Raw genomic sequence first — 23,527 nt, 5'->3', positions numbered from 1 at the left:
GTTGAAGGGTTGAAACAGTAAGTGAGACATGTAGGACTCATGTAGTCATGGCTGCCTAGGACCTTTAGTATGACGTAACATAGGACTACTGTAAACATGCAAGTATATTGATGATATTTGATGGTTCGTACAACGTTAAAAGAAAAAAAGAGGTTGCCCTGTATCGGGAGTCATAGAAAGTAGGGCATGAACGCAACCTTAATCTCGCACAATACAAAATCACTGCCAGACCTGCTCAGCAGCCCACATCCCCTTCATCCAACACAGATATTAATGATATAATGATTAAATCATAATTAAATCTTTCAATTGAGACTATCGTCGAGCTGATTATCCTTGTCGAATACGGAACCGGAACATCTAACTCCCCTCAATTATACAAGTGTTGCCTAATCTTACCTACTAGGCAGCAAGTCTATGCATCAGCTTAAAAATAACTGCATATCACCAATTGTTATTTCCACCAACACCACAATGTTGACATGTCGAATCGTGGTTGTCTCGTTAATATCTCTAATTATGGGCATATTGTTCAGCGCCTATCAATCAAACAAAGATGATCCGGACAACCCTGGAACAGTTTGTCATGAACCCCTGGGTGAATACTATTATGACGACGGGTTTCTAGGTGATTTCGGTGATATATTTTTCCCGCGCACTCAATTTACCAGTCGTACTGGAGCCATTGTGACAGGATGGCCAACAAAGGGTGGTTACTATTCCCGCCTCTGCTCTCTAGTAGAGCTCGACTTCCTCGGTCTTGACCGCTTCAAGGCAAGGAATAAATCAGAAGATATCGACGAGGAGGAAGCTCAATGTGCAAGAATGCGACAGTTGGGAACAAGAAGATATCACAGCCCCTCTCACGAGCACCATGTTACTATGGGTAGCACCAAGCCACCTCAGTTATACTTTGGGTGGCCTGATGACGGCGGTGTCTGGGCTATTCAAGCAACAGAAGATGAATCGAACGACAAAGGCTTGGGAAGGATCAACAACGCCTTCACAATGGTGGAGCGGTACCAGATGATAAAGGAATTGGGAGGCACATTTTATGAACAACCTAAGGATTGTCCTTATCTTGATCTTGATGGAACAAATTGATAAAACATGAGACCGAATACTGGTATCCCATACGACAACTAATTTTAACAAACACCTAAGTAGTGCTATTCCCACACTGCCACTCTGTCATCACAAGAACACTACCACACTTGACCGATTCATTCTTGAATTCGCACGATTTGGTGAGTGGCACTTTGAACTCACTATTTTCTTCAGATGGGTTCCTAACCGTGTGTCTGACTAGATGGAGATTTTAACTAAAGACGTTTGGCAGAATACTTGACAACAGCGATATACATGCCTCGCGATCCATATCAGGTTTTCGAATGGAAAATAAAGCAACTTGGCCGAGACAAAAAGGCTCGGCTGGGCCGGGCTGACCAACTCGTTCGAGGAAGACGGGGTTTGTATTGGCTCAATGTAAAGCTGAAAATAGTGGCTGCATTTTGATAGAAGCGAAGTTACATCTTCCCCGTGGAGTCAATCCATTGGTTGCTGCAGGACACTTGTGCTTATTATTTTACCCCATCAGCAAGACCCATCATGGTCTACTGCGACTCATCAGGACGGAGAACCTCATCATATGCAGTAATATATAGGTTTGGTAGCATTCGAGGCTCCATTGGGCAACGTTGTGCTACCCCAACTGCGTATCTTGTGCACCTGACTCATCTGCTTACGGCTAACACTTCATTTAATAAGGACGACAGAACACAATCAGCCTTGATTTCCATTCCATTGATTTTCATCTCATCATCCCGAATCTCACTATCAATCTTTGCAATGGAAGCTTCTCTTGACGTCCAAGACTGGAAGGATATCGAATCCCTTATACAAAAGGCGCTGGGTGCTCGTGAGGCATATCGAACCGGTACCAAAGATGCACGCGCCATGGCTGCAGCTTGGAGGCCCATCATGCGTCTCCTAGCAAAGTTCCCCGAAGGCACATTCACAAAGAACAACAACCAAGACATCGCCGACATTGACCCATACGGCAAAGAAGTCCTCACTGCATTTACAGAGGGAATGTGGGCATTCAGTTTAGGTCCTGTGCTGGATGATTTGGATTGTCCTCAAACTGCAACCGATCTCTACTCATACTTCGGCCAGGACTTGTATCAAGTCTGGTATAATTCAGAGCCGAAAGATAAGAACAATTGGGCTGCTTTGTTCCAGGATGTGACGAACAAAGTTACTGACTACAACCTGATTACAACCGATACTACGGCGCGTGCCGGTCTAGACAATTCGCCACGGGCAGCTATGGCAGCGCATGCTTGGGTCATTACAAACTCCATGTGTGGTAGCGGTGATGTTGGTCATGCAATTGCGAGCGAAGCAAGACAGCTGTGGGAAACCAGATGTGGCCCTTTTGTAGTGTCTCACAACTAGCCATGCGGCAATTGTTTCAATGTTGGTCGCTGTTCAGATTTGGCTCGGCTTTCTCAACCTCTATGTGGCATCTTGGTTGTTTACCTAATGCCTTTTTCTGTCTCTTTTTTCCTTTTTTCTTTCTTTTTTGTTTTTGCACTCTATCATATTGCATTGATTTCTTTTATTACTGACACTGGATTCTCACGAGTTAAAAGATTTATCTCGATAGAGCTTTTGGCTTCAGAACATGCCCTTTTGTCCCCAGGATTGTAGAACATACGTATTGGTGGAGGACATAGCTTACTGTACGTAGCTCAATCTGATATACCGCGTCTCAATCACTTGCATCAAGTCAAAGAATCACATTTGTACGAATCAATCATAATCAAGTCTACTATCTCGTTGTTGCCATTGAGCTCTTCTATTCTATGTCTAGATCTGAATCCCCTTCATGGGATATGTCTGGTTCGAAATGTCTTTATACAACTCTTTAGTGTTGGCCTGAAATTGGCCATGCAATCGACGAGACAAAGATGTCATGATGCTTCGACTCAACAACTCAGGTACCTTTTCCTTGGTGTGCCAATTATGGCTGACAAATACCCCCTGACACTCACACTGCCCGTCGGCCGCATACTCATTGCCATTAGCATGGTTGCAAGGAATGTTCACGATCTCGTTCGTCCTGTTGAATTCATAGCGGATGTAGTAGGAGAATGCGCTCTGCTCGTGTGCCCAATTGAAATTCCAGTGTTCACAGCCGGAGATACTTCGTGGGCAGTCTTCCCATCTCTTGTACATGTCTTGTGTCCGTTGACTCGCTTGGGAGATAACGAAGCCGGTGTTAAGAATCAGGTTCCCATGGGAGTCGTAGTCCGCTTTCCAGTCAAGGTCGTAGGCCATGGCGACTAGTGATTCCTTGGTAAAGCCCCAAAGATTCATGAGCCATTCCAGAGGCAAGTCGAGGTGGGTGAAGACTGCGTCGGAGTCGAGGGAGACGACGATATCGTATTCCTTGAGGGCTTCTTTGGCGACAGCTGGCTTGATCCAGGTACCATGGCGGTCAGGGTAATTGGCTGCTCGGACCAGTCGATAATCGTATCCGTGTATCATAGCTGTGAAGAGCCAAGGTCAGCAAACTATTGTATCACAGGTTTTTGTCACCATACCATATAGGTAGTGATTCAGATGACCTGCTGTTCTACCAGGAAGCGTTGGATAGTATAAAGGGCATTTGTTCAACATGGTGTTTTCGTTATTTGCACTGAGACGTGTATCCGTGTCGATGAGGACAACCCTTTTGCCAAGTGGCTTCTTCCATCGCATCTGATTCTCTGGTATTTCGAAACGCTCTCCTTTATCCGTGACAAATACCCGTTCTTCGAGGGGATGTATCAAAGGTTTCCATAGTTCTGCAAGTAATGAAGGAAGTGCTGCATCTTCTGCAACTGTGTGGTTGATCTTCTTGTGACAGTTCGGCTTAAAGGCATCTATTATTTTGGGAACGGGGGGCTGGGGCTGAGTCCTGTTTAAGATAACGATGTCAGTCAAAGTAGAGAGAACAAAGGTTTGAAAAATCTTACTGTTGTGGCTGCTGAACAGGTTGGGGGTATGGTTTAAAGAGAAAGTAGGAACATAAAATTAAGGTGCTAAAGCAGAATATAACGCCGATCGACAAACAACGCCTAGAGCTCTGCAGGACACCCATTTTTCCTTTCCTCCCAAAGGCTAAGAGAAAATGACTCCAGAGGAGAAGACAAATGAAAACTCGGAAAGTAGGAAACTATCATCAGAAACATCGCAGTCTCCGGAATGTATATCAAAAATCAAGCTTTCGTTTGATGAGCCACAATAGGGGATATCTTTACAAAGGGCTGAAGTTAACAAGGGAAAGGTGGGTCAACTACAAGTCCAAAGCCCTGTGGTGCAACTCTTTCGGCACTGAATTATGGTCATGATACGACTCAACCAGTCGTCGCGGGTCATCTTTGTCATCTAATGGGTCCCAAAAGATCGGAATTATTGTTTTATACCTCATTGGGCAATTGCCGACTGCAGGGGAAAGGTTCTGGATCGCCGTAAAGAAGATTCCTAGCCTAGGATAGGACTAACATGGAACCTCCATGCCTGTCAGAATCAACTGGGTACTAACAACTAGCTCGCTTAAGTGATATTGCCGTCGTAAAGACTTGTAGCTTGTGTTCATTGTTCTTCACTTTGCGATACAACAGACTGTTGGTAGTAGTTGAGTTGTTGGTAAAATTGTATCTACTATGGTAGTCATAATTGATACTTGGTCTAGTTTTCCATATCTTCTAGCCAACGCAGTTATAGTAAGCTGACGAATGCAAATCTAAACTTTGAAGGATTTATTACGAGATGGAAAATGTCTGTACTTGTCTGTGCGAGGTACATACGTCGCCTGTTGTGGCTTAGACCGGACAACGCGGCATTGAAACTTATTTTACAACAATTGGTAACAGCGCAGTCTCATGATTTGCAGTCGCTTGTAAAAGGTCTTCCATAAGAGGTAAGCGCCGTCTTTTTACGACTAAACCAATTGAAACAGAGTTACAGCCAGAGGAACTCCAAGGAGAAGCAAATCAACAGCCCTCACTTTTGCGCCGCCGTCTTCTTTCCGATCCTTTTCAACAATAGACTCCCGCTCATCGTCATCAAATAATTCGCTTCTTCTGCCAGTACTCGTCGCTGAAGACCATCCCCATACATTGTCATATGTTTTTGTAGCCTCCGCAATGACAGTACCCGTGTACCACTCTGTCATCACATCCGCTGTGTATCCATTTTCCATACAATAAGAGGCATAATATGATCTCATAGACGACGCATCTTGCGACTCGACTCCTGCTGAGCAGCTTGCCTGGGCGCAAGTGTCGATGTGCTCACTGACGAGTTTCGCTTTGTCTTTATTGGTTGCGCAGTAACAATCTTGCTTATACGGTGTACCGCAGTCCAGCACACCGCCGACGTCGGTGTTTGCGTTGTTGGGCCGAAAAAGACATGGTTTGACGCATTGATTTACATCCTGAGGGATTTTATTGAATATTCTGACTTGTTGAGATACAGCCTGAGTGACAAAGACGAATAAGAAAGTGAGTTTCGGCAGCATGATGAAACAATTCGACGATTAGGGTATTGCAATATGCTTTGGCTTCGTAATTGTATTCGTTTGGATTGGCTTTATCCAGGGTCAAAGGATGCGAAATTGGGATGGGCGGACAACCAATACGTACAACAAACAACGCAGTGACTTACCATTAGACTTCGCGGCATACCTTTTACTTTATCAACTCATTTCCTCTCGTTATTACGATAGTTCTTCTTATCTGCATAGGCAAGCATCATTGTTGGCAGCGGTTACAGGGCCAATCACAAGGTCACTCTCTCATCCAGCTTGTAGATCTCTGTTTCATCCAGGGCCGGTTGGCTCCTATCACAAATATCACCAACACAATTCTTAGCTACCAGAGATGAGAGGAGGACTTTCTCATCCATCGTGCAATGGAAGTTCAGTTTGCTCACTATAGATAAACCATGAATGTGCATGGATGGTTAAAGCGGACTGATATCATTTTACCCCACCAAGCTACCTAGAGACCAACAAAGACCGAGGATTTTCGTACTTATTCTCGGTCTTTATCACAGATCTTACTGGTTGACATATGTCGCTCGGTCTTTGATTTTCAAGATCAACTCAGGTCCAACAACAGCCACCACAGCCAAATTACGCGTCTGACACTGACTTATTGCTTACGGTAGATCCTTCCATAGAACGTGAGATACGTGAAAGACCGAGCAATAATGAGCTACCTAGACAGAAATGATGGTCAGCACAGTGGCTGCCTACTCAGAGTTTTCCGAGCAAAACTGTCAATTGCGTCACTCTTTAAATGTCAACTCGGTCTTTTACTTGGCATCTGATTTTAACTATCATTCTCTGGCAACACTGAGATCAGAGGCTGTCCTCATGATGTATAAATTGAAAGACCTTCGCCGGAATCTCTGGTCATGTTCAAGTAAAACCATGCTCAGCAACAATTACCACACTAAAAATGAAACTTGTTAGTCTTTTTGCACTCTTCAAAGCGACGCAGGCACTGCTTGTTCCCTCACCACCAGGCCCGTACCATGTCGCTGTCAAGAACTTGGAGCTTGTAGACCCAAGTCGCATCGACCACTTTGCACCAGAGCCCAACACCAAACGCCGCATCATGGTATCGGTATACCTACCCGTCGAAGCCCATCATCGATGCAAATCTCAAGTTGTACCGTATATGCCACTCCTAACAGCGGGTGTCTTTGGTGATCTGGGCGCGACTCTCGGAATCCCAAATGGTACTATTGAAAGTTTTAACATGGAATTCTGTGACTTGTCTACCATAAAGCCGAAGAGGAGTCATCGTTCCAAAAAGGAATTTCAAGTGGCTATCTTTTCGCCAGGTGCTCAAGGAACGAGACTTGTGTATGGCGCGATGGCAAGGTCGCTGGCCAGCATGGGGTATATCATTTTGACCGTTGATCATACGTATGAGACTCTAGTTGTTGAGTTTCCCGATGGAAGTGCTGCATATGCAACAACAGGTAATACTTCAGCGCTTATCATGTTGGAGGTGCGTATAAGGTCCTGATTGCTAGCTATCGAGTCTGCTAACGCATCTAGGCTCGCACCAAAGATGTCTCGTTTGTCACGTCACAGCTTTCCAACAAGACCCTGACGAACAACCTTTTCGCCCATTTCCCTGGTTCCTTCAACCCAGACAAGGTCGCAGTATACGGACACTCTTTTGGTGGGTCGACTGCAGCTGTCACTGTCCAACGCGACAATCGCGTCCTCGGTGGTCTTAACCTCGATGGTCCAATTTACGGATCTGTTAACCACCAGGGGTTCAAGTACAAGCCCTTTATCCTCGTGGGCGTTGACAGGGACAATGGTCCAGAGTGGGATGAATTCTACAGCAAGATTGACGCGTCTAAGATGGAGTTGAAGTTCTTCAAGACTCAGCACTATGCTTTCACAGATGTGCCTTTATTGTTGGAAAAGGTCAGTGTTCCCCCTGAGTCGCAGTCAATTATTGATGAGACATTTGGTACTTTGGATGGGAGAGGAGTTGAGAAAGCTATAAACGAAGCCATGGTTGGGTTGATGGATTTGCTATTCGCAAACAACGGCAAGATGCTTGAGAGGATTGGGGAACATGCCAATATTCAAGTACTTCGAAGTGATCTGGTCAAGAATAGTTAGATCCATGGTCTTGGGACAGGCACCTTTAGTCATGGATTATCGAAGAGATCGAACTTCTAAATCTTAACTCGGATTGACATATAGCCTATAGCTTAACTATACATTTATGAGTTTTGGGTGCAATCAAGAAGTGGTTTTCCATCTCCATCATCTCGTCAGTCATTTCCACACCAATCTTGACTCCACGACATTCTCGGAAGAACAGTGCAGCTCCGAGTCTCAATTCCATATAAGCCAAGTGCATTCCGATACAGATTCTAGAGCCAGCTCCGAAAGGGGACAGCGCAGCTTTCTGAGAAGCTGTCATCTTGGACTTGTCCATAAATCGATATCCATCAAATCTGGTCACTATCAGTACGTGGATTTGTTGTATTATGGAGGTCATACCTTAGCGCATCAGGCCAGATGTTCTCGTCACGATGGAATGTATATGCTTGTGTGCTGACAACGGTACCTCCTGGAAGATATTGACCAACAAGGGTAGCACCCTTGCCAGGCACAACACGCGGCAGTGCACCAGGTGCTGCGCCATATAATCTAAGAGTCTCTTCGATGATGCTGTTCAAGAGTGGCGCATTCTTGAGTTCGTCAAAAGTCAACTCATCACTTAACGAGCCAACTTCTTCCTCTAGCCGGGCTTGCAGCTGAGGGTGCTTGAGGACAGCCCATACAAGATATGTCAAAGTGACAGCTGTCGTATCCGATCCCGCAATAATAAGGTTGCCTGCTTCTGCCTGCACACTCGACGCTGTGAGTGTTGTCTTTTCTTGGCCATCAGCTTCAGCTACCATCTGACTGAACAGATTGGCCCTGCTCAGTCCGTCGCCGGCACTTTGCATGTTCCTGACTGCCACGGTACCATGATCGTAAACAACATTATCGGCATTCAAGAGCGTCTTCAGACCTTGAGAAGGAATAAATTTCAGAAAAGGATAGATCCAAGAGAGCTCAGTTCTGATGCCACTGTTGATCATGGCTAGCTGAATTGAATCGATGTAGCGTGTTTGCTAGTGTCGTTAGTGAACAGTCCCCATAGGCCGCTAGTATTTACTTACCTTGCCCTGTTCTAGCATATGGAATGACTCTCCGAAAGACAAGTGCGCAATAACATCTGTAGCCATGAGTGTCCACCATTTGAACACATCTGCACCAGCTCCGAGAGCATCCTGCTTAATCTTCTGAACAGCAAGGCTAGTCTTTTGTCTGATCTCTGGCTCCCAGTTGGTAAGCAAGGAACCGTTGCTGAAAGCGCGAGCAAACAGTCTTCGGCGAGCTGAATGCTGATGGGGATCCCGCATAGCAAAGATTCCAGGCTCACGACCAGGTGTTATGCCATCATACCAAGCTGACTTGAGGAATCCTGCACCAATCTTGTGCACTGCAGAAACAGCTTCCGCGTCACTGACAGATACCTCCCAAGGGGTGAGGCGGACGATAGGACCGTATCTTTGGTGAAGTGAATGAACATAGTGTATCCTGTTGCCGGTAACAATGTGGAATTTGAGAACAAAGTGTGTGAAATGAGTGTACCAAGGTCCGGGCACGCGACGTAGAGGTGAGGAGAGTGATGTGACCAGGGTGTAACTTATGATGACAAAGAGGAAGACACCAGCGAGCAAAGGCGCTCCGGGAGTAGTAATGAGAGTCATTTTAGAAACAGAGATTCGACCTCTTATTTCAAGTCAATTGATAATCGCATTTGGTCGAGACTGTGTTTCTTTATAAACGAACATCTTTATGTACATTTTCATAGATCATCGGAAAATTGGAGGTACCGGGTCCACAGCGGCCCTGGTGACCCCCACATCCCGATTTACCCCATTCCAAATCATTCAAAGATCTCAGGACAATTAGCAACAACATTGATTTTTATTCTATCGTAAGTTTCAAAAATATTTTATGTCACAAGGCAAGAAGATGAACGCTTAATCTTATTGTTCTTGAGACGTTTCAATTCCTATACACAATTTTCCTATCTTACAAATTTCCATCCATAATGAGAGACATCATTCAAGCGAGTGGTGAACCAAATTCGCGTCTTGCTGTCTAAAGCACATCAGGAGTGTCCTCGCCCTCCTTCTTCTCGAGAGGCTTATCCAGTCCAAGTCTCTGGCGAGTGCTGTAAGTAGCAATGGAGCCATTAGGATCGGCCTCGGTGATGAGCTCCTTGCGGCGGGTGTCGACCAAAAGGCGGATGAGATCAGGGCGCATGTAGTGGCCTGCAAAGTCAGCGAGGACCTTAGTGAGATGGCACTCGTTGAGATCAATATCAACAAAGAGAAGACCATCAAAGTCCTTCTCAGGCTTGACAACGAGGCTGCCGTCGGGTCGGTAAATACGGGCATGGCCGTTGTAAACAGAGGGGTCGGTCTCGGGCTCAACACCTTCGGGAGTGTTGATCTTCAGACCCTCAACTGAAAGTCGCTGGAAAGGAGCAAGAGTCCAGGTACCGGTCTCAATGGCATACTCAGGAGTGACCAAGTCAGAGGCTGGGTCAGCATAGTTGGTGGCTGGGTCGGGGTAAACCTGGCGCTCCTTGCCAGGGTAGACAGGCCATGCGGCGACGTGAACCTGCTCACCAGCAGAGACGTTGAGAGACTTGAGGAAGGGGTTCATGTTCTCCCAGCAGTTGAGCTGACCAACACGGCCAATCTCAGTCTCACTGACAGACATGAAAGTGTCGCCAGCTCCATCACCGTAGACGAGCTTCTCGACGTGAGTGGGCTTGATCTTGCGGCGGTGGTTGATGACAGCACCGTCAGGACCGATCAGAACCTGGGACAAGTAGAGAGTGGCGTGGTCAATCTCAGAGAATCCCAGAGAGACAAAGATCTGGTTATCGCGAGCAGCGCGTCGGATGCGGCGCATCTCTTCCGAGTCGACAGCCATGGAGTTCTCACGGTATCTCTTGAGCATAGGGAGGGACTGGAGGTAGGTGACCTTCCACATCCAGTAGGGATATCCAGGAATCCCTGTGATGTCAGTAAGTCATCCAAAAGGTAATCGGGAATTGAGAGAAGACTTACAAACTTCAGGAAAGGCAACAAACTTGCATCCAGCTTGACCAGCTTCGTTGATGAAGTCAATGGTCTTGCGAACACCGCCCTCGAGATCGAACCACTGGATACTGTCAGTCAATGCATTGGTGTCTCGATGGTGATGTACTCACTCCAGGTTCGGAGGTGACAGCGGCAGCCTTGTACTTGGTGATAGCCATGTTGAAAGTTGATAAAGAGATGTTGGTTGAAGGTGTTTGATTGTGGTTGTAGTGTTTCTGTGTGATGATGAGAGTGATGTAGATTATTTGGTCGTGACAGAGCTAGATATTTATACAAGATTTCAAATTCGAGAATCTGGTATAAAGCACTGACTATCGAATTAATATCAACGCAACAATCCGAGACGCCGAAAGGTTCCGATATCTCCATCAAGATTCATGATCAGTACACAACAGAGCATGATTGATCACGAATTGCATAGAACATGCACGTATGGTAGCACCTGTGCACTCACAGGGTTGTATACAGGTCGCGATCTGAACCAATGGCAGATCAGCATCATGAGTTTTGCTGGATTAGATCTACCGGCAATTACAGAATCTTAGTCAAGGCCTAGGTAGCCGCTTATGGGCCATGATGGCATAAAGCGGCATGTTCGGGATCTGATGGCATGATAGCCCACATTATACACTGTGATATGCAAGGCGGGAGTTGCAAGTCGCCGCTGCGGCGTGTTGCGGGCCGCAGATTTATATGCGGTGCGGCGAGCGGCCTTCTATCATGACAGCATATTGGAGACACCTGTATAGTAACAACTTGCACATCAATGCATGGATTGATGGTTTTCGTAATACAATGTCCACTGAGCATGTTAATTTTTCTCGTCATGAGGCGAGATGTTCCGACAATGCCCGGGTTGATCCTGGAAGATTGACTGAGGCATGAAATTGAAGATACTCTTATCGATGCATATTTAGCATTGAGGAATTTCAATATGGAACAGTGCCCTTGAGGTTTGATTATTCACATGGTGGTTTGTCTAAGCAGTGTTGATTATCATGTCAATTGAGACACCATGATGAGCTAGACGGATGGTTTTGTTTGACACTGGACTGTTTATTGACTTATCAAATAAGTACTTTTGCACTCTTTTTTTTTTTTCTCGAATATTTTATGACTATAGTGAAGACTATGGAAAGAATCTAAAGAATGTTCTCGTCTTCATTAAGTCGGTGTTGATTTGAATGATATATTACCCTAAACTTGATGTTCAAATGTGGTGTTTCAGATAAATAGAAACCAAGTCTCCGATCCCAGACATGTTTCAGAATATCATCAGTCCCACATTTGTTGGAAAGACAAGACTTTGTTTTCTTAAACACCAAGATAAGTCACATCACATGGGAAATAAGCTCACAGCTACAACCTACTATCATGTCAAAAGACATATCAGAATTCGACCTCTGCAATTATGTGTGGGGATTCTTATTTCAACAAACTCTATGTCGTACCTTTATTAGAAAAAAAGAAAAGAAAAAGAACCTAGAAAAGTCTCGACACAAAACACAAAATGAAACAAGATTGCCCACCAACATCGCGCCTTTGACCAAATGTCGTCGATGCGAACCTACCTAATCGCAGAACCCATATTTTACGGAATACTACTCATCCCGAGTATTCTCATCGCTAAACGTCATGGCAAGCCAGGATATCTTGGTTGGGGACTTGTCACACTCCTGTGTGTGATGCACGCTGCCGGCGGTGCCATGGTGCTGACTGGGACTCGTTATGGCATGACTGTTCTCACCAACTGCGCCGGTGTGCTCCTCCTAGCCTCCTGCGGTATTTGGTGGGAAGCGTACGTATGACAATCTACTTTGAAGCTAGAATCACTGACATTTTGACCGCAGTAACCACCATCTGGAATCCCTTGACATGGCTGCAAAGATCAAGGTCGGTGTGGTCCACTTCCTTGTACTTGTTGGCGCAGCCTTGATGGCCATGAATATCAGCGTACTAAGTGGTAGAATGCAAGCCTACATCGCTTGCGGATGCTGGGGAGTAGCATGGCTAGCAGCTTTTGCACAAGCGATCATGAGCATGAAGGCCCATGGCGGTTTTGGAGAGCCTACTCAAAAGGTCGGTCCCAGCTGAACCCCCCTACGACACCAAAACTAACTTTTCTCAAGCTCATTACTGCGTCAGTGCTTGGTGTAGTCTGCGCTGGTGTTCGTATCATCTTTACAATTCTGGCCAGGACGAGAATGGTGTACGGATTGCATCCAAGAGGCAGCAGTTTTCTGATGACTCTGTCATGCGTGTTTTTACCCGAGGCTCTCGCAACGCTTGCCTTTGTTATCATTGGAATGATGACGCGCGGAATCGGTGGTTGAAAGAATGACCGAATGTGTAGAACAGAATTGCGACATCGGCATCCAGTTGTGCACTGCAACAGAACCTTCCTAGGCTTTGCTACGAAGTTTGTGCGAGTGCGATCTGGCTTAGCCCATCGCTAATAGAGCGGAGTCGAATTCTATGGAAGATCTTACTAGCCCGTGTCCCTGAACTTTGTTGGAAGACACGTGGCTTCAGGCAACTCGACTCCGTTATCTCGAGCACGATATGTTTTAGCGATTGATTGGTAGATTGTAAGAACAAGCTTTACAGCCATAGACGAGCCACATTGATAAATTTCTGGAATAACACAACATCAACTTATTTGAACCGGCGGACTACATATATCACGACTGAGATGAAATCGGTTTTTAGACCATGGCCACATAAAGGAGCTTTTTCCAAGATATATAACTGTGTAATGTAGAGATCATCTGCAGAGCCACTGGTAATACGTAGATATTATAAATTAATTGGTCGAAGGCGCCTAGTCGTGATACCTCTCATGGGAATGCATAATCATATCAGGGTGTTGAGCTCAGAGAATAAACATACCAACCCCCAATGCCAAAAACGAATACTTGTATCCGCCCAAAGTCTCAACTCCAAGTAACCCAGCATCATTGCTTCCCGCAGATTCAGTCTCCGACAAGCCAGTCTCAAGAGATGTGGTTGCTGTTGAAGAGGTGCGCTGGAGCGATGCAGTGCTCACATCGGAGACAGGTGTACTGATGGCTCCGTGACTAGAACCCGGGCTATGTTCATCCTTGGATATTTCTGTCCCAATCAAAAAGGGTTTGGACTTGGATGAGCCTGAATCTCCGCATATCTTATGCACAAGCTCAAGTTGGTCATCCCAGTAGTCGGTGGCAGGGTTAGAACCGACCATCCAAGACCGACTCCCGGTCATTGCAGTGATAACTTTACCATAGCAAGGATGACAGAGCTCTTCGTAGGGCCTCTTCTCGTCGTCTTCTATTTCTGAGAAACCTTCGATGATTTCTTGTGATTAAGTCAGTAATGTATCATGGAACGAGTTCAGTAATCCCTTGCTTACCTTGGCAGTATCGGCCTGTATTGGGGTCCTTGACACACGTCTCATTGAAGGCCCGCCACATCTCACCACCGTACCCTGTATGCGATACTTTGTCTAGTACGAGGAAATTGTCCTCGCCGTTGTCGCATGCATCGGTAACTGTATCATACCAGCTTTGGAGGGAATTGTAGCAGGTGTCGGTGCAAACAGAGTCAGCGAGCTTGACTTTTTCCTTTGTCCACTCGGGATCTTCTGTCATTATTCCAGAGAGAAATTTGTCACAGTGAATCTCGGCTTCCAATGCTTTGTTGCAGGCTGTGTTGGTGATAGTGCTGTCGTCAAGCTTTCTTATATCGGGAATAGTCGAGGCTGTGGCACTCGACAGGCTCAACGCTAGAACGAGATTGAACAACATTTTGATAGTAATTTATCTGCTTAACAGATGGATGACTGCAACGGTAAACTTAGATAAGTACGATGGACTCAAAAAGAATAACGTCCATTCTCATATGTACTCTACAGGCAGTCTAGCTGGGTGGGAACGAACGGGGCGCCGGAAGTAATGATTTTTTTTACCCGGCGGCCGACGAGTCATCGGTTAAGATATAATGGAGTAGTTGATTACCCTCGGTCAAATGCGATCGTGAAAGAATGGCATGAGTAAGAGTCCAAGACTCCAAAAGAGAGGTCTTTTGCGTGCGCTAGAGATGCCAAGTCGGCTCAATGAAGGTATTCCCGACTAAACCCCTGTCTAGTGCCATCAGGACCCTTATTTCACGTAACATATTGTTGGTTGTTAGCTTTTGGGTGTTGGTTGTCTGTTGCTAAGACTGCATAGTTTAATTAAGACCATAGGCGAGCACTAAATAAAGTGACATCTCATACAGAGTACAGTGGGACAATGTCTGATTTTCGGCTACCGATCCGATGAAAAGTCTGCTCCTAGGCTCCAGCGTATGATTTGGAGTGGACAACCAGTCCAAGCGAAAAGCATCCAGTGTAGTACGATACTCTATTTTGTATCTTTGTACAGTAACCCTCACAGACAGCTGCTGGACAGTTTCAAGATATATCTCGTCTCGTACCATAAGGGGGCTGCTGACTCAATGGTTTGGTATGATAGAATACAAACAGGTGGTCAATTGAACCATTGGTTGATGCTCTTTGGTTTCGGATTGAAAGAAGTGACAGTTATTAGAATCTAGGATCTAGTGGCCAGGAAAAGGATGTTGAGAGGATTATTTTGTTTGGGTAGCTTGTCAAGATATCAAAACAACTCTGATGGTGTTTAATCTTCAGCCATGAAGTTGTTACAGCATAGTCATAGTTTGGATTGCTGTCAAGGTCATACTGAACGCACTCTCCCAAGTTTCTAGACAACACACATTTACCTATTGCATCTCAATGTACTAAGATAGATAGGAATACGAATGAGGAAGATGTTGACCAACAAGTTATGTCGTGTAGAGTCTAGGGTGAGACTACTGCTCAATTTGTTTAGTAGATGATCTTCAAAACTGGACCTCCTTGTATCCAATAAGATCAGGCCGCGTGGCCTAATGGCTAAGGCGCTAGATTTCGGTCCTCAGCAACTGATCCCTCTAGAGATTCCAGGTTCGACTCCTGGCGTGGTCGATTGACATAGCTGATTTAACTTTTGGTGGTTTACCATAATCGTACTTATTTTTTCTAGTTTTTTGCTTCTGGTGTCTAACATGATATTTTACACATTGTGATGTAACCTAGAGTGGACGCGTTGGTAGTGACGTGACTGGGGCAGATAATGCTGCAGTATGCACATCATATTCTTATCCCAATTAAAATAATCACAGGTAATTTGATGTAGGGCCGTTATTTGTGGAAGTATGTTATTGCCATACTTTATCATCTATTCATTATACTATCTATAACCAGCTTTCTTAAAAACCATTCCGTAATCCGTAACCCAGATCATTTCATTCAATTCACACCTTTAAGTAGTGAAAGGGTTGAAGTCAACGCCCAGACGGTCGGCCTCAGACCTAATCTTCTTGTTCTTCTTGGTAAGGAACCACTTGATGATGGTAGCAAGTGTGATACCGAGACTGGCAAACACAATCTGAAGAATCATGGCCATGGTGTAGCGAGGCTGATCCTTGTCGGGGAAGAAGTAAGGTGAGATGACATTACCCAAGTGTCCAAAGATGTTGACAATGGCACCGGCGGCAGCTCGCTTCTCAGGTGTCTGACTCATGGTAGAGACAGCCCAGGTGTACTGTAGCGTGTTGGCAGAGAAGCAACCAGCTGCGTAGAGGAATGTCATGGCGTAGCGGACGGCTGCGTTTCCGGTCGCGACGGTCACGATGAAACCGGCGACGGAGCACGAGAGGGGAATCACAATGTGAAGTCCTCGTTCCTGGCGACGATCCGAGTCCCATGATACGTAAAAGGTGCACAGGGTACCGAAAATGTAGGGAGGAGCAGTCATGAGTAGAGATGTAACACTGTTACCGAAGCCTGTAAACTGTTAGAAGGATTGTCACTTTTCAGAAAAATAGTAGACATACCAAGTCCTCGAACAATAGTGGGAAAGAAGTTGTTGAATCCATAGGAAGAGGTGATAAAGATGTTCATGAAGAGGAACATGTAGAGCTTGATATCGATGACAGCAAGCTTGAGTCCAACCCAGACAGTTGACTTCTCGTGAATCTCAACTCGGTCATCGAGAATACGGGCAGCAGCAACCTTGCGCATGTCCTCAGTCATGTATCGCATAGCGCCACCGGTGGGAGATTCAGGGTAGTTGGGCAGAACAAAGTAAGCCGTGATGGCGAAGAATCCACTCAAGGCACCTTCCAGGATGAAAAGCCACTTCCAGCCTGCAAGACCCATGGGGCCATCGAGACCGCTAAAGACACCAGCTGCGATGAGACCAGAAAAGGCCTGAGCGAGGACGAGACCAGAGTATAGAAGGGCGACACGGAGGGCGAACTCGCGACGGGTGTACCAGCAGGACATGAGGAAGACGGCCTGGGAGAAGTTAGTTAGATGATGAATGTAAAATGTTGGAACTATAAACTTACACCAGGGAACAAAGGCGCCTCGACGATACCGAGAACAAACTGCACAGCCCAGAGTCCACCAGCGCTCGTACAGAGCACTGTCATGGCAGAAATAGCAGACCAGATGAAGGCAGCGACAGGGAGGTAGATGGAAGGTCGAACACGGGTGATCAACATGTTGGAAGGCAGCTGAGCAAGCATGTATCCGACAGTAAGAATCGCAACAGCAGTCTGGTAATCACCATCCTTGAGGTTGAGATCCTGATTGAAGGTGTTGAGTCTGGCCTGGGCGATGTTGGTGCGGTTGAGATAGTTGAACATGTAGAGAATCCAAAGCTGGGGAAGCATGAACATGTCGAGCTTGCGGACAATCTTCTTCTCGAGCTCAGCGGCGTTGGGAAGGCCGAGAGCTGCGACATTGGACAGGTTTGGAGTTATCTCTGGCTTTTCCTGACCGTAGGAAGGTGTGGTTTCCAGAGGACCTCCAATGTCCTTGGTGTCCTCGCCCTCGTGGGCTTGCGGCTTGGGGTCTGACATGACTGCAGCGTTTGTCACGAGAGATGCGAAAAGAAGAGAGTAAGAGGGGAGAGGGACAGAAAGAGGAATCTGTCTGGCGTCCGAATCTCAACGTCGATACCCTCCGTCTTTATACCTCTCCACTCCTCCTCCTCACCTCCTTGTTCTTGATGAGAACAAAACCATGACGAAAACTCCACTGTGAGAGAATGGTAGTATTGCCTCAAGACTGCGGGGAACCCTTACTCGCATGTTGCAGGATGGGGCATCATGTCCTGGAAGAGAAGGTGCCGGACGTCTTGGCCCTGCGTAAAGGGAAAAACAATAGCCAAGCGAAGTAGGCGAATTGTGAGAGAGAGCCAAGATGAGGAGGAAGAAGAAAAGCGAGAAGACGGGGGAAAAGGCCAAGACATATGGTCATGGCTTATATTGTGGGGGAATGCTGGGAGGTAAGATGGGACAAGAGTGTGGCATTTGCAGCGGAGAAGAAGGCAAATGCGTTGTTTTTTAGGGAACATGATTGGGGTGATTGGGGTAGTTGACTAATGAGAAAGTAATATTTTCGTATTAGCTAAATGGTGACATGAAGTTGTCTATTCTTTATTCCACGTCTGTATCTCAATATCAGTCTCTAGATTCATTCAGTTTTGTTCCCCAGGCTAAGCCTTTTAGCTATGCCAATCCCCCAGATTCTGTTGACGCGCCTTGGCCCATAACAAGGCTTGTCTCTCTTGGCGAGCGATTTTGTCTCTGTCTCACTCGTGTTGTCTACAGAATACATCCATCGGCGACCAATTCAACTGCCGACCAAGAAACAAGCCAAGACCCCAAATCTCTGGGGGGGAGGTTCAGGTAAGCCAACCCCCTCATCACTCGTCTCCAATCAGAACCTGGCCATTATTGGCATGTACATGCAGACAACTCGGGGAAGCCGTAAGGGTTTACGTGCAAAGTGGGTAGCGTTTATGTACAATGTAATGTTGTGATTTGTAACAAAATGCCTCTCTTGGCAGGCTTGAAATGCGGGGATTCTGACAGTCTAGAAGGCTTGGAAAAGGATTGTTTTGCCGACTCTGCGGTCAACGATGGATGTAGAGTTAACGAACTGGGGATGGTGGGAAAAAGTTGGAGTCTTGGCTGTGGAAATTCATGATTCAGGTGGTAGCGAGAGCGTGGGGGAACCCCAACCTAATGTTTCCAAGGGGTAACGATCCCCACTTGTTTGAGGGGAAGAGAGAACAAGAGATTGGGAGGATGACGGTAATTTGGTATCACGTTGAGATGTGTGATGTTGGCTGATGTGAGTTATGGGCAACTAACATAGGTTCCCATGATGATATTGATACTGTCGAGACAATTGAGTTTCGTTTTAGTAATTCCGGCCTATAAATATCATCAACCTTACTGCTTACCATCAAGATCTCCGGATATCTAACGGACAATGCAAGAAACATGTTTTGACCGCCTCCAACAAACATGCATCTTGTCTCATCTACTCCATGCCCGTACCTCATACCCAACAAATCTTTAAATAAGCTCAGATTTAACCTTAGCAGCCCTCAGACCAAATCCTTCTCGAAACAGGTATCGCCCCAACCAAGCCAGGATCCATGCATGTTCAGGGTAACATCGCAGCGGTTATCATCAGGCCATATTGATGTCTCTCCCGGTTTACGGAAGCGGTTAATCGACGGAGCGCGCAAATAAAAAGACCGAGAACAAGGATGATGATGATGTATTTTGTGACTTGTTGTTTATTTGTTATGCTATCAACAAATTGTATTTATAGATCGTTGCATTGGAGCTGGGGACAAACCGTTAGAGTCGAGTCGGGATGCCAAGCGGACATGCCAAATAGAGATGCCGTGCTTGAGCCGGTCATGTGAGCAGACCAAACGGAGAGAAGAACGGTGTCAGGGTCTTGTTTCCATTATATATAGCAATCAACTCCCCCGGTCTGATGATGAAAGGATTTTATGGAACTGATTTCGGTGATTTGGAGACTCTTGTTGTGTCCCAATTAGGGTACTCCGACTACTGATCAATTGGCCAATCGGAGTCTGATTATTCTGTTGGTACGAGCAAGGTTGGTGTTGTCTTGGTGAGTGATACCATTTGACATATCCAAGCATAACCAAACTGCACAACCTTGCATAGATTTGCATAACGCATTAATCTTTCATTATTCGACTCAATAACTATCAACCCAAATCTCCTTTTTATCATCATCAATACGTATTCTTGGTAGCCAGACCCCAAAAGTATGCTGCCCAAGCACCAAGAATGAGCACAACAACAGCTCCAAAGTTGACAAGCCCCAACTTGCGACTCCATTCACTTTGTCCCTCCTTCTCAGACTCTTCCCTCTTGGCATTGATGACATGCCCATTCGCAACTCTCTTGCTGCGACTCCACTGCAGATGTCCCATAACATCACTAGCGAAACCCAATGCTAGGATGATCAATGCCACCACCACAGATCCAACAGCCAGTGTCGCGTAAAGAATCGTGACATTCTTGTAGCTGTTATCATCGCGGTCTTGAATAACACCCGCGACCACACCCACAATGATGGTCATGCTGTTGTTGATCGCAATCTTGATCGCGTAGCCTGATCCAAAGACTTCCTGATACCACATGCTCGTTCGGATGCTGTCGATAATAACCGTAGGTCCAAATGATGTAGCGACGGCAAAGATACCGAAACTCGCCGCTGTTCCAGGTACTGTAGGTCCCCAGGCCGCAAGACACATGGACAGAAGCATTCCACATCCGCACACAAGCATAAGCGTCAGTCGCTGTCCGTACATGTCGACAAAGATGCCGATCAAGGGCACAAAGAAGAAGCCCAAGTATTGTGACATGGATGAGTACCAGCCTGCCTTGACAGCTGAGATTTTGAAACGCTGCTGAGCCAGTTCCGTGCTGTTGGATGCAAAGATACTAGCTGTAGAGGTTTGGAAGAGTGAAAACAAGCAAACCATCCAGAATGACCAAGGTAGCCTCAACATCTTGCCAATCTCAAACTTCTTGTTGTTCTCTGTCAACTTCTCTCCTGTAGCAGGATCTCTGGTACCTGCGTATCTCTTTTCACACCAGCGTGTGAACCACCAGAAGAACAAGGTCGCGACGTTGGTGAACAAGTTCATAAAGACAGCCATCCAGTAAGCCCAGCTGAAATCACCGAGGTTCTCGGCTATCACGTTGGCTGTGGCTTTTCCTACAAATGAACCGATCTTGCCGATACCGAGTTCGAAAGCGAGTGTTGATGCGAAGCCGGATGAGGGAGGGAACCACGACGAAAAAATCTTGTACTGAGCGACTTGGGTTGCGACATCGCCAAAAGCTTGGATGACGGCACCTCCAATCATGAACTTGTAGCTTCGGACTGTTGTGGCCGCTGCGATGAGGATTGCTCCTAGACTGAAGACGGCGTTGCCCCAGAGCATAGTGCCTGAGATGTGTTAGTGCTGAGTTGACATGATGGTAGTTGAGGTACATACTGGCTCCACCGTAGCGATCTGTCAGAACACCACTAACCAGAATGAGAGCAGTCTTGATAAAGTTCTCACTCGTGTCGAGGACAGCAAATTGGGTGTTTGAGATGTGAAGCTCCTGGAACAGGTTAGACAAGGTCCAATTGCTTCAGACGCGTCGACTTGCCTTTTTCAAGGTACTCTTCAAAGCACCTGTGACACCACTACTCCAATGCCCACCGAAGCCAATCATACTGACGATGACGACAGAAAGTATCTTCATACTCAGGGGTACTGGCTTCTTGCCATGGTCCTCATTGTCGTTGTCTGATTGGTCAGACGCCGGCGAGACATGGGCTATGTCCTGGACTTCCTTTGAAGCGTCCATCTTGTGAAGAGAAAGTAATTGAGATGAAGGATGAGACGAGAGAAAGATTATCAGATGACGATGACGGTTCTTTATCAGATCAAATCGGGTGGAATCGTTTCCAGAATTTTAACAAGGTTTGGCAAGTCCGAGTCCAGACCCGCTAGATTGATTGGTATCCCCACTTGGTGCGAACATGTCAGGAGAGTTGAGATGAGTTGTTAAAGGGTACGGGGGTTGTTAGAGGGAAGATGTTAAGAAGGTACACAATAGCAGGAAGATCATACTTGGAGAACATAAAAGAGACAATATATCTATTTAATAGTTACTGTGTATCTTTCGTGGCTTTGATTTTCTCTGAAAGCTGATGTCAAGTTATCAATCTGCCAAACAAGACACAAGCTGCTAGCAAAAAGACTTGCTAACCATGATCTGATAAGAATCTGCTCCAATAATTCAGCTTGCTCAGCCAGTCGGTTTCTTCCCTCTCCTTCTCAAACAAGTTAGTCCCCGAGATTCGGAGCCATATCCATGCAGCTCTTCTCACAGTGAGACGCTACGGTCCACATCAAAAAGGGTTAAACACTTGAGAATCCCCTTTCTCACTGTGAAAAAAACAAAAACCCGCGATTATCAGCCAAGATTATCTCGCTTTATCTTGATCTTGCTAGCCGGAATGGCGTGTTTCTGCAAGCATCTTGATCAACTGATTGATAACTTTGACCCGTCCTCCACCGCGCGTCTCGCTTCCAGCCTGAACAAGCATCTCGAAGCGATCCGTTCCATCCTCGCCAAGAATAAATCCCTCTCCAAGGAGGTTCGGTACCAGGTTATTCCGAGTAACCAGCGCACGGCCAAGATTCTGTCGCTGCAGTCCATCACTTTTGACAGGGTTAGGAAACTGCACGAAACTCTTCAGAATGACACAAAGGCCTTTTGGGCGTCAAATGATGATTCGTCACTTCAGGAGCTGAGGAGACGGGTTGCATGTATGACGATATTTTTGAGATCAAAGATTAACGATGATGCTTGGATCGCTGAGGATGTTGCTGCTGTTGCCAAGGGGAGGACATTATCCGAGCTGAGATATGCCGGGAGCAAGTATATCAAAATTGCCAGGAAACTTGGGGGAGTTGGATCAATTCTTTGGCTTCCTTTGGAAGTGCCCGCGTCAACGTGAGTATTAGGACAAGTACGGTCAAACACATGCTAACATGAATAGATATGAGAGGTACTTGAATATGGATGATGCAGAAGCATTCGAACATCTGAAGAATGTTGGGTCCGAGGCTCCCGATTTGACCTTGTTCGTACAGCGTCTAATCACAGAGCAGCTCAACGGTACATGGTTTCTCTAGTGTTCGGGACTTAACTAACAAGCGACAGACTCCACACTCACGCTATCCTTTCGTAACCTCCTCTCCGAATATGGAGACTGCTTTCTACCATCCGAACAAGGTCTTCTTCTACTTCACACACTAGGAGGCACCGAAGTTCCGGTCGACCTGTTGCAAAGTGTCAAAACGCCAATGCGACGTTGGACAGAGGAAGGAGAGATACAGAGTATAAGTGCACTCGACTTTGGCTTCAGCTCGGACCTGGTTAATGTGCTATCCAACGATAGCGTCTTGTTGCAAATTGCACAAAGGCCCGAGGTAACTCAACAAACCTTGGAAGATGGTGCAGTAACCCTGTCCCTTCATCCTCAAGCACGCGACGAGATTGCAAATCGTCTATCACCACAAACGATAGAAGATTGGGAAACAACAGCTCTTCGACTATTATGCTTCGCTTGTCCTCCTTGCTACGAAGGAAAAGTCAATTGGTACATCTATCCATCAACCCACTTCGAATATAGCTAACAAACCGCAGGCCACTTCCCACCAAGAAAGCAATCTGGGCTCTCCTCGACAAATTGACCTGCCAAAAAAGAATCCCTACATCACTGCGAACATGTGTCATCGAAGCCCTGCTCTACTTTTGCGAACGAGACCTT

At 46.2% G+C, this 23,527-nt stretch overlaps 12 protein-coding genes and 1 non-coding gene across 13 annotated transcripts; 6 read left to right on the top strand and 7 right to left on the bottom strand.

Moving 5' to 3' along the window:
- Nucleotides 1-474: 474 nt before the first annotated feature.
- FGSG_12816 (uncharacterized protein) lies at nt 475-1,104 on the top strand (the record flags this gene model as incomplete). Its single annotated transcript, XM_011326101.1, has 1 exon — nt 475-1,104. One exon carries the CDS (start codon nt 475-477, stop codon nt 1,102-1,104), a length of 630 nt encoding a protein of 209 aa, XP_011324403.1.
- Nucleotides 1,105-1,608: 504 nt separating this feature from the next.
- On the top strand, nt 1,609-2,457 carry FGSG_12815 (uncharacterized protein; the record flags this gene model as incomplete). The annotated part of the gene is made up of 1 exon (XM_011326100.1): nt 1,609-2,457. One exon carries the CDS (start codon nt 1,609-1,611, stop codon nt 2,455-2,457), a length of 849 nt encoding a protein of 282 aa, XP_011324402.1.
- A 414-nt stretch (nt 2,458-2,871) lies between these two features.
- Nucleotides 2,872-4,147, bottom strand: FGSG_05809 (uncharacterized protein; the record flags this gene model as incomplete). The annotated part of the gene is made up of 3 exons (XM_011326099.1): nt 2,872-3,554; nt 3,609-3,964; nt 4,023-4,147. 3 exons carry the CDS (start codon nt 4,145-4,147, stop codon nt 2,872-2,874), a joined length of 1,164 nt encoding a protein of 387 aa, XP_011324401.1.
- Nucleotides 4,148-4,903: 756 nt separating this feature from the next.
- FGSG_05808 (uncharacterized protein) lies at nt 4,904-5,569 on the bottom strand (the record flags this gene model as incomplete). The annotated part of the gene is made up of 2 exons (XM_011326098.1): nt 4,904-4,957; nt 5,057-5,569. The coding sequence occupies 2 exons, from the start codon at nt 5,567-5,569 to the stop codon at nt 4,904-4,906; spliced, it is 567 nt and encodes a 188-aa protein (XP_011324400.1).
- A 943-nt stretch (nt 5,570-6,512) lies between these two features.
- FGSG_05807 (uncharacterized protein) lies at nt 6,513-7,702 on the top strand (the record flags this gene model as incomplete). Its single annotated transcript, XM_011326097.1, has 2 exons — nt 6,513-7,070; nt 7,121-7,702. 2 exons carry the CDS (start codon nt 6,513-6,515, stop codon nt 7,700-7,702), a joined length of 1,140 nt encoding a protein of 379 aa, XP_011324399.1.
- Nucleotides 7,703-7,787: 85 nt separating this feature from the next.
- On the bottom strand, nt 7,788-9,351 carry FGSG_05806 (uncharacterized protein; the record flags this gene model as incomplete). Its single annotated transcript, XM_011326096.1, has 3 exons — nt 7,788-8,043; nt 8,090-8,709; nt 8,758-9,351. 3 exons carry the CDS (start codon nt 9,349-9,351, stop codon nt 7,788-7,790), a joined length of 1,470 nt encoding a protein of 489 aa, XP_011324398.1.
- Nucleotides 9,352-9,748: 397 nt separating this feature from the next.
- On the bottom strand, nt 9,749-10,919 carry FGSG_05805 (cyanide hydratase; the record flags this gene model as incomplete). The annotated part of the gene is made up of 3 exons (XM_011326095.1): nt 9,749-10,674; nt 10,729-10,822; nt 10,872-10,919. 3 exons carry the CDS (start codon nt 10,917-10,919, stop codon nt 9,749-9,751), a joined length of 1,068 nt encoding a protein of 355 aa, XP_011324397.1.
- A 1,575-nt stretch (nt 10,920-12,494) lies between these two features.
- FGSG_05804 (uncharacterized protein) lies at nt 12,495-12,855 on the top strand (the record flags this gene model as incomplete). Its single annotated transcript, XM_011326094.1, has 2 exons — nt 12,495-12,559; nt 12,612-12,855. 2 exons carry the CDS (start codon nt 12,495-12,497, stop codon nt 12,853-12,855), a joined length of 309 nt encoding a protein of 102 aa, XP_011324396.1.
- A 611-nt stretch (nt 12,856-13,466) lies between these two features.
- FGSG_05803 (uncharacterized protein) lies at nt 13,467-14,546 on the bottom strand (the record flags this gene model as incomplete). The annotated part of the gene is made up of 3 exons (XM_011326093.1): nt 13,467-13,540; nt 13,651-14,097; nt 14,153-14,546. The coding sequence occupies 3 exons, from the start codon at nt 14,544-14,546 to the stop codon at nt 13,467-13,469; spliced, it is 915 nt and encodes a 304-aa protein (XP_011324395.1).
- A 1,130-nt stretch (nt 14,547-15,676) lies between these two features.
- On the top strand, nt 15,677-15,766 carry FGSG_20646. Its single transcript has one exon. It is a non-coding gene; the product is annotated as a tRNA-Arg (tRNA).
- A 337-nt stretch (nt 15,767-16,103) lies between these two features.
- On the bottom strand, nt 16,104-17,709 carry FGSG_05802 (uncharacterized protein; the record flags this gene model as incomplete). Its single annotated transcript, XM_011326092.1, has 3 exons — nt 16,104-16,627; nt 16,678-17,140; nt 17,194-17,709. 3 exons carry the CDS (start codon nt 17,707-17,709, stop codon nt 16,104-16,106), a joined length of 1,503 nt encoding a protein of 500 aa, XP_011324394.1.
- Nucleotides 17,710-19,916: 2,207 nt separating this feature from the next.
- On the bottom strand, nt 19,917-21,552 carry FGSG_05801 (uncharacterized protein; the record flags this gene model as incomplete). The annotated part of the gene is made up of 3 exons (XM_011326091.1): nt 19,917-21,142; nt 21,192-21,303; nt 21,424-21,552. The coding sequence occupies 3 exons, from the start codon at nt 21,550-21,552 to the stop codon at nt 19,917-19,919; spliced, it is 1,467 nt and encodes a 488-aa protein (XP_011324393.1).
- A 655-nt stretch (nt 21,553-22,207) lies between these two features.
- FGSG_05800 (uncharacterized protein) lies at nt 22,208-22,945 on the top strand (the record flags this gene model as incomplete). Its single annotated transcript, XM_011326090.1, has 3 exons — nt 22,208-22,707; nt 22,754-22,837; nt 22,918-22,945. 3 exons carry the CDS (start codon nt 22,208-22,210, stop codon nt 22,943-22,945), a joined length of 612 nt encoding a protein of 203 aa, XP_011324392.1.
- Between the last annotated feature and the right edge of the window lie 582 nt (nt 22,946-23,527).

Source organism: Fusarium graminearum, chromosome 3 (genome assembly GCF_000240135.3).
Source record: "Fusarium graminearum PH-1 chromosome 3, whole genome shotgun sequence".
Taxonomy (NCBI): domain Eukaryota; kingdom Fungi; phylum Ascomycota; class Sordariomycetes; order Hypocreales; family Nectriaceae; genus Fusarium; species Fusarium graminearum.
This window is presented reverse-complemented; position numbering and strand designations above follow the sequence as displayed.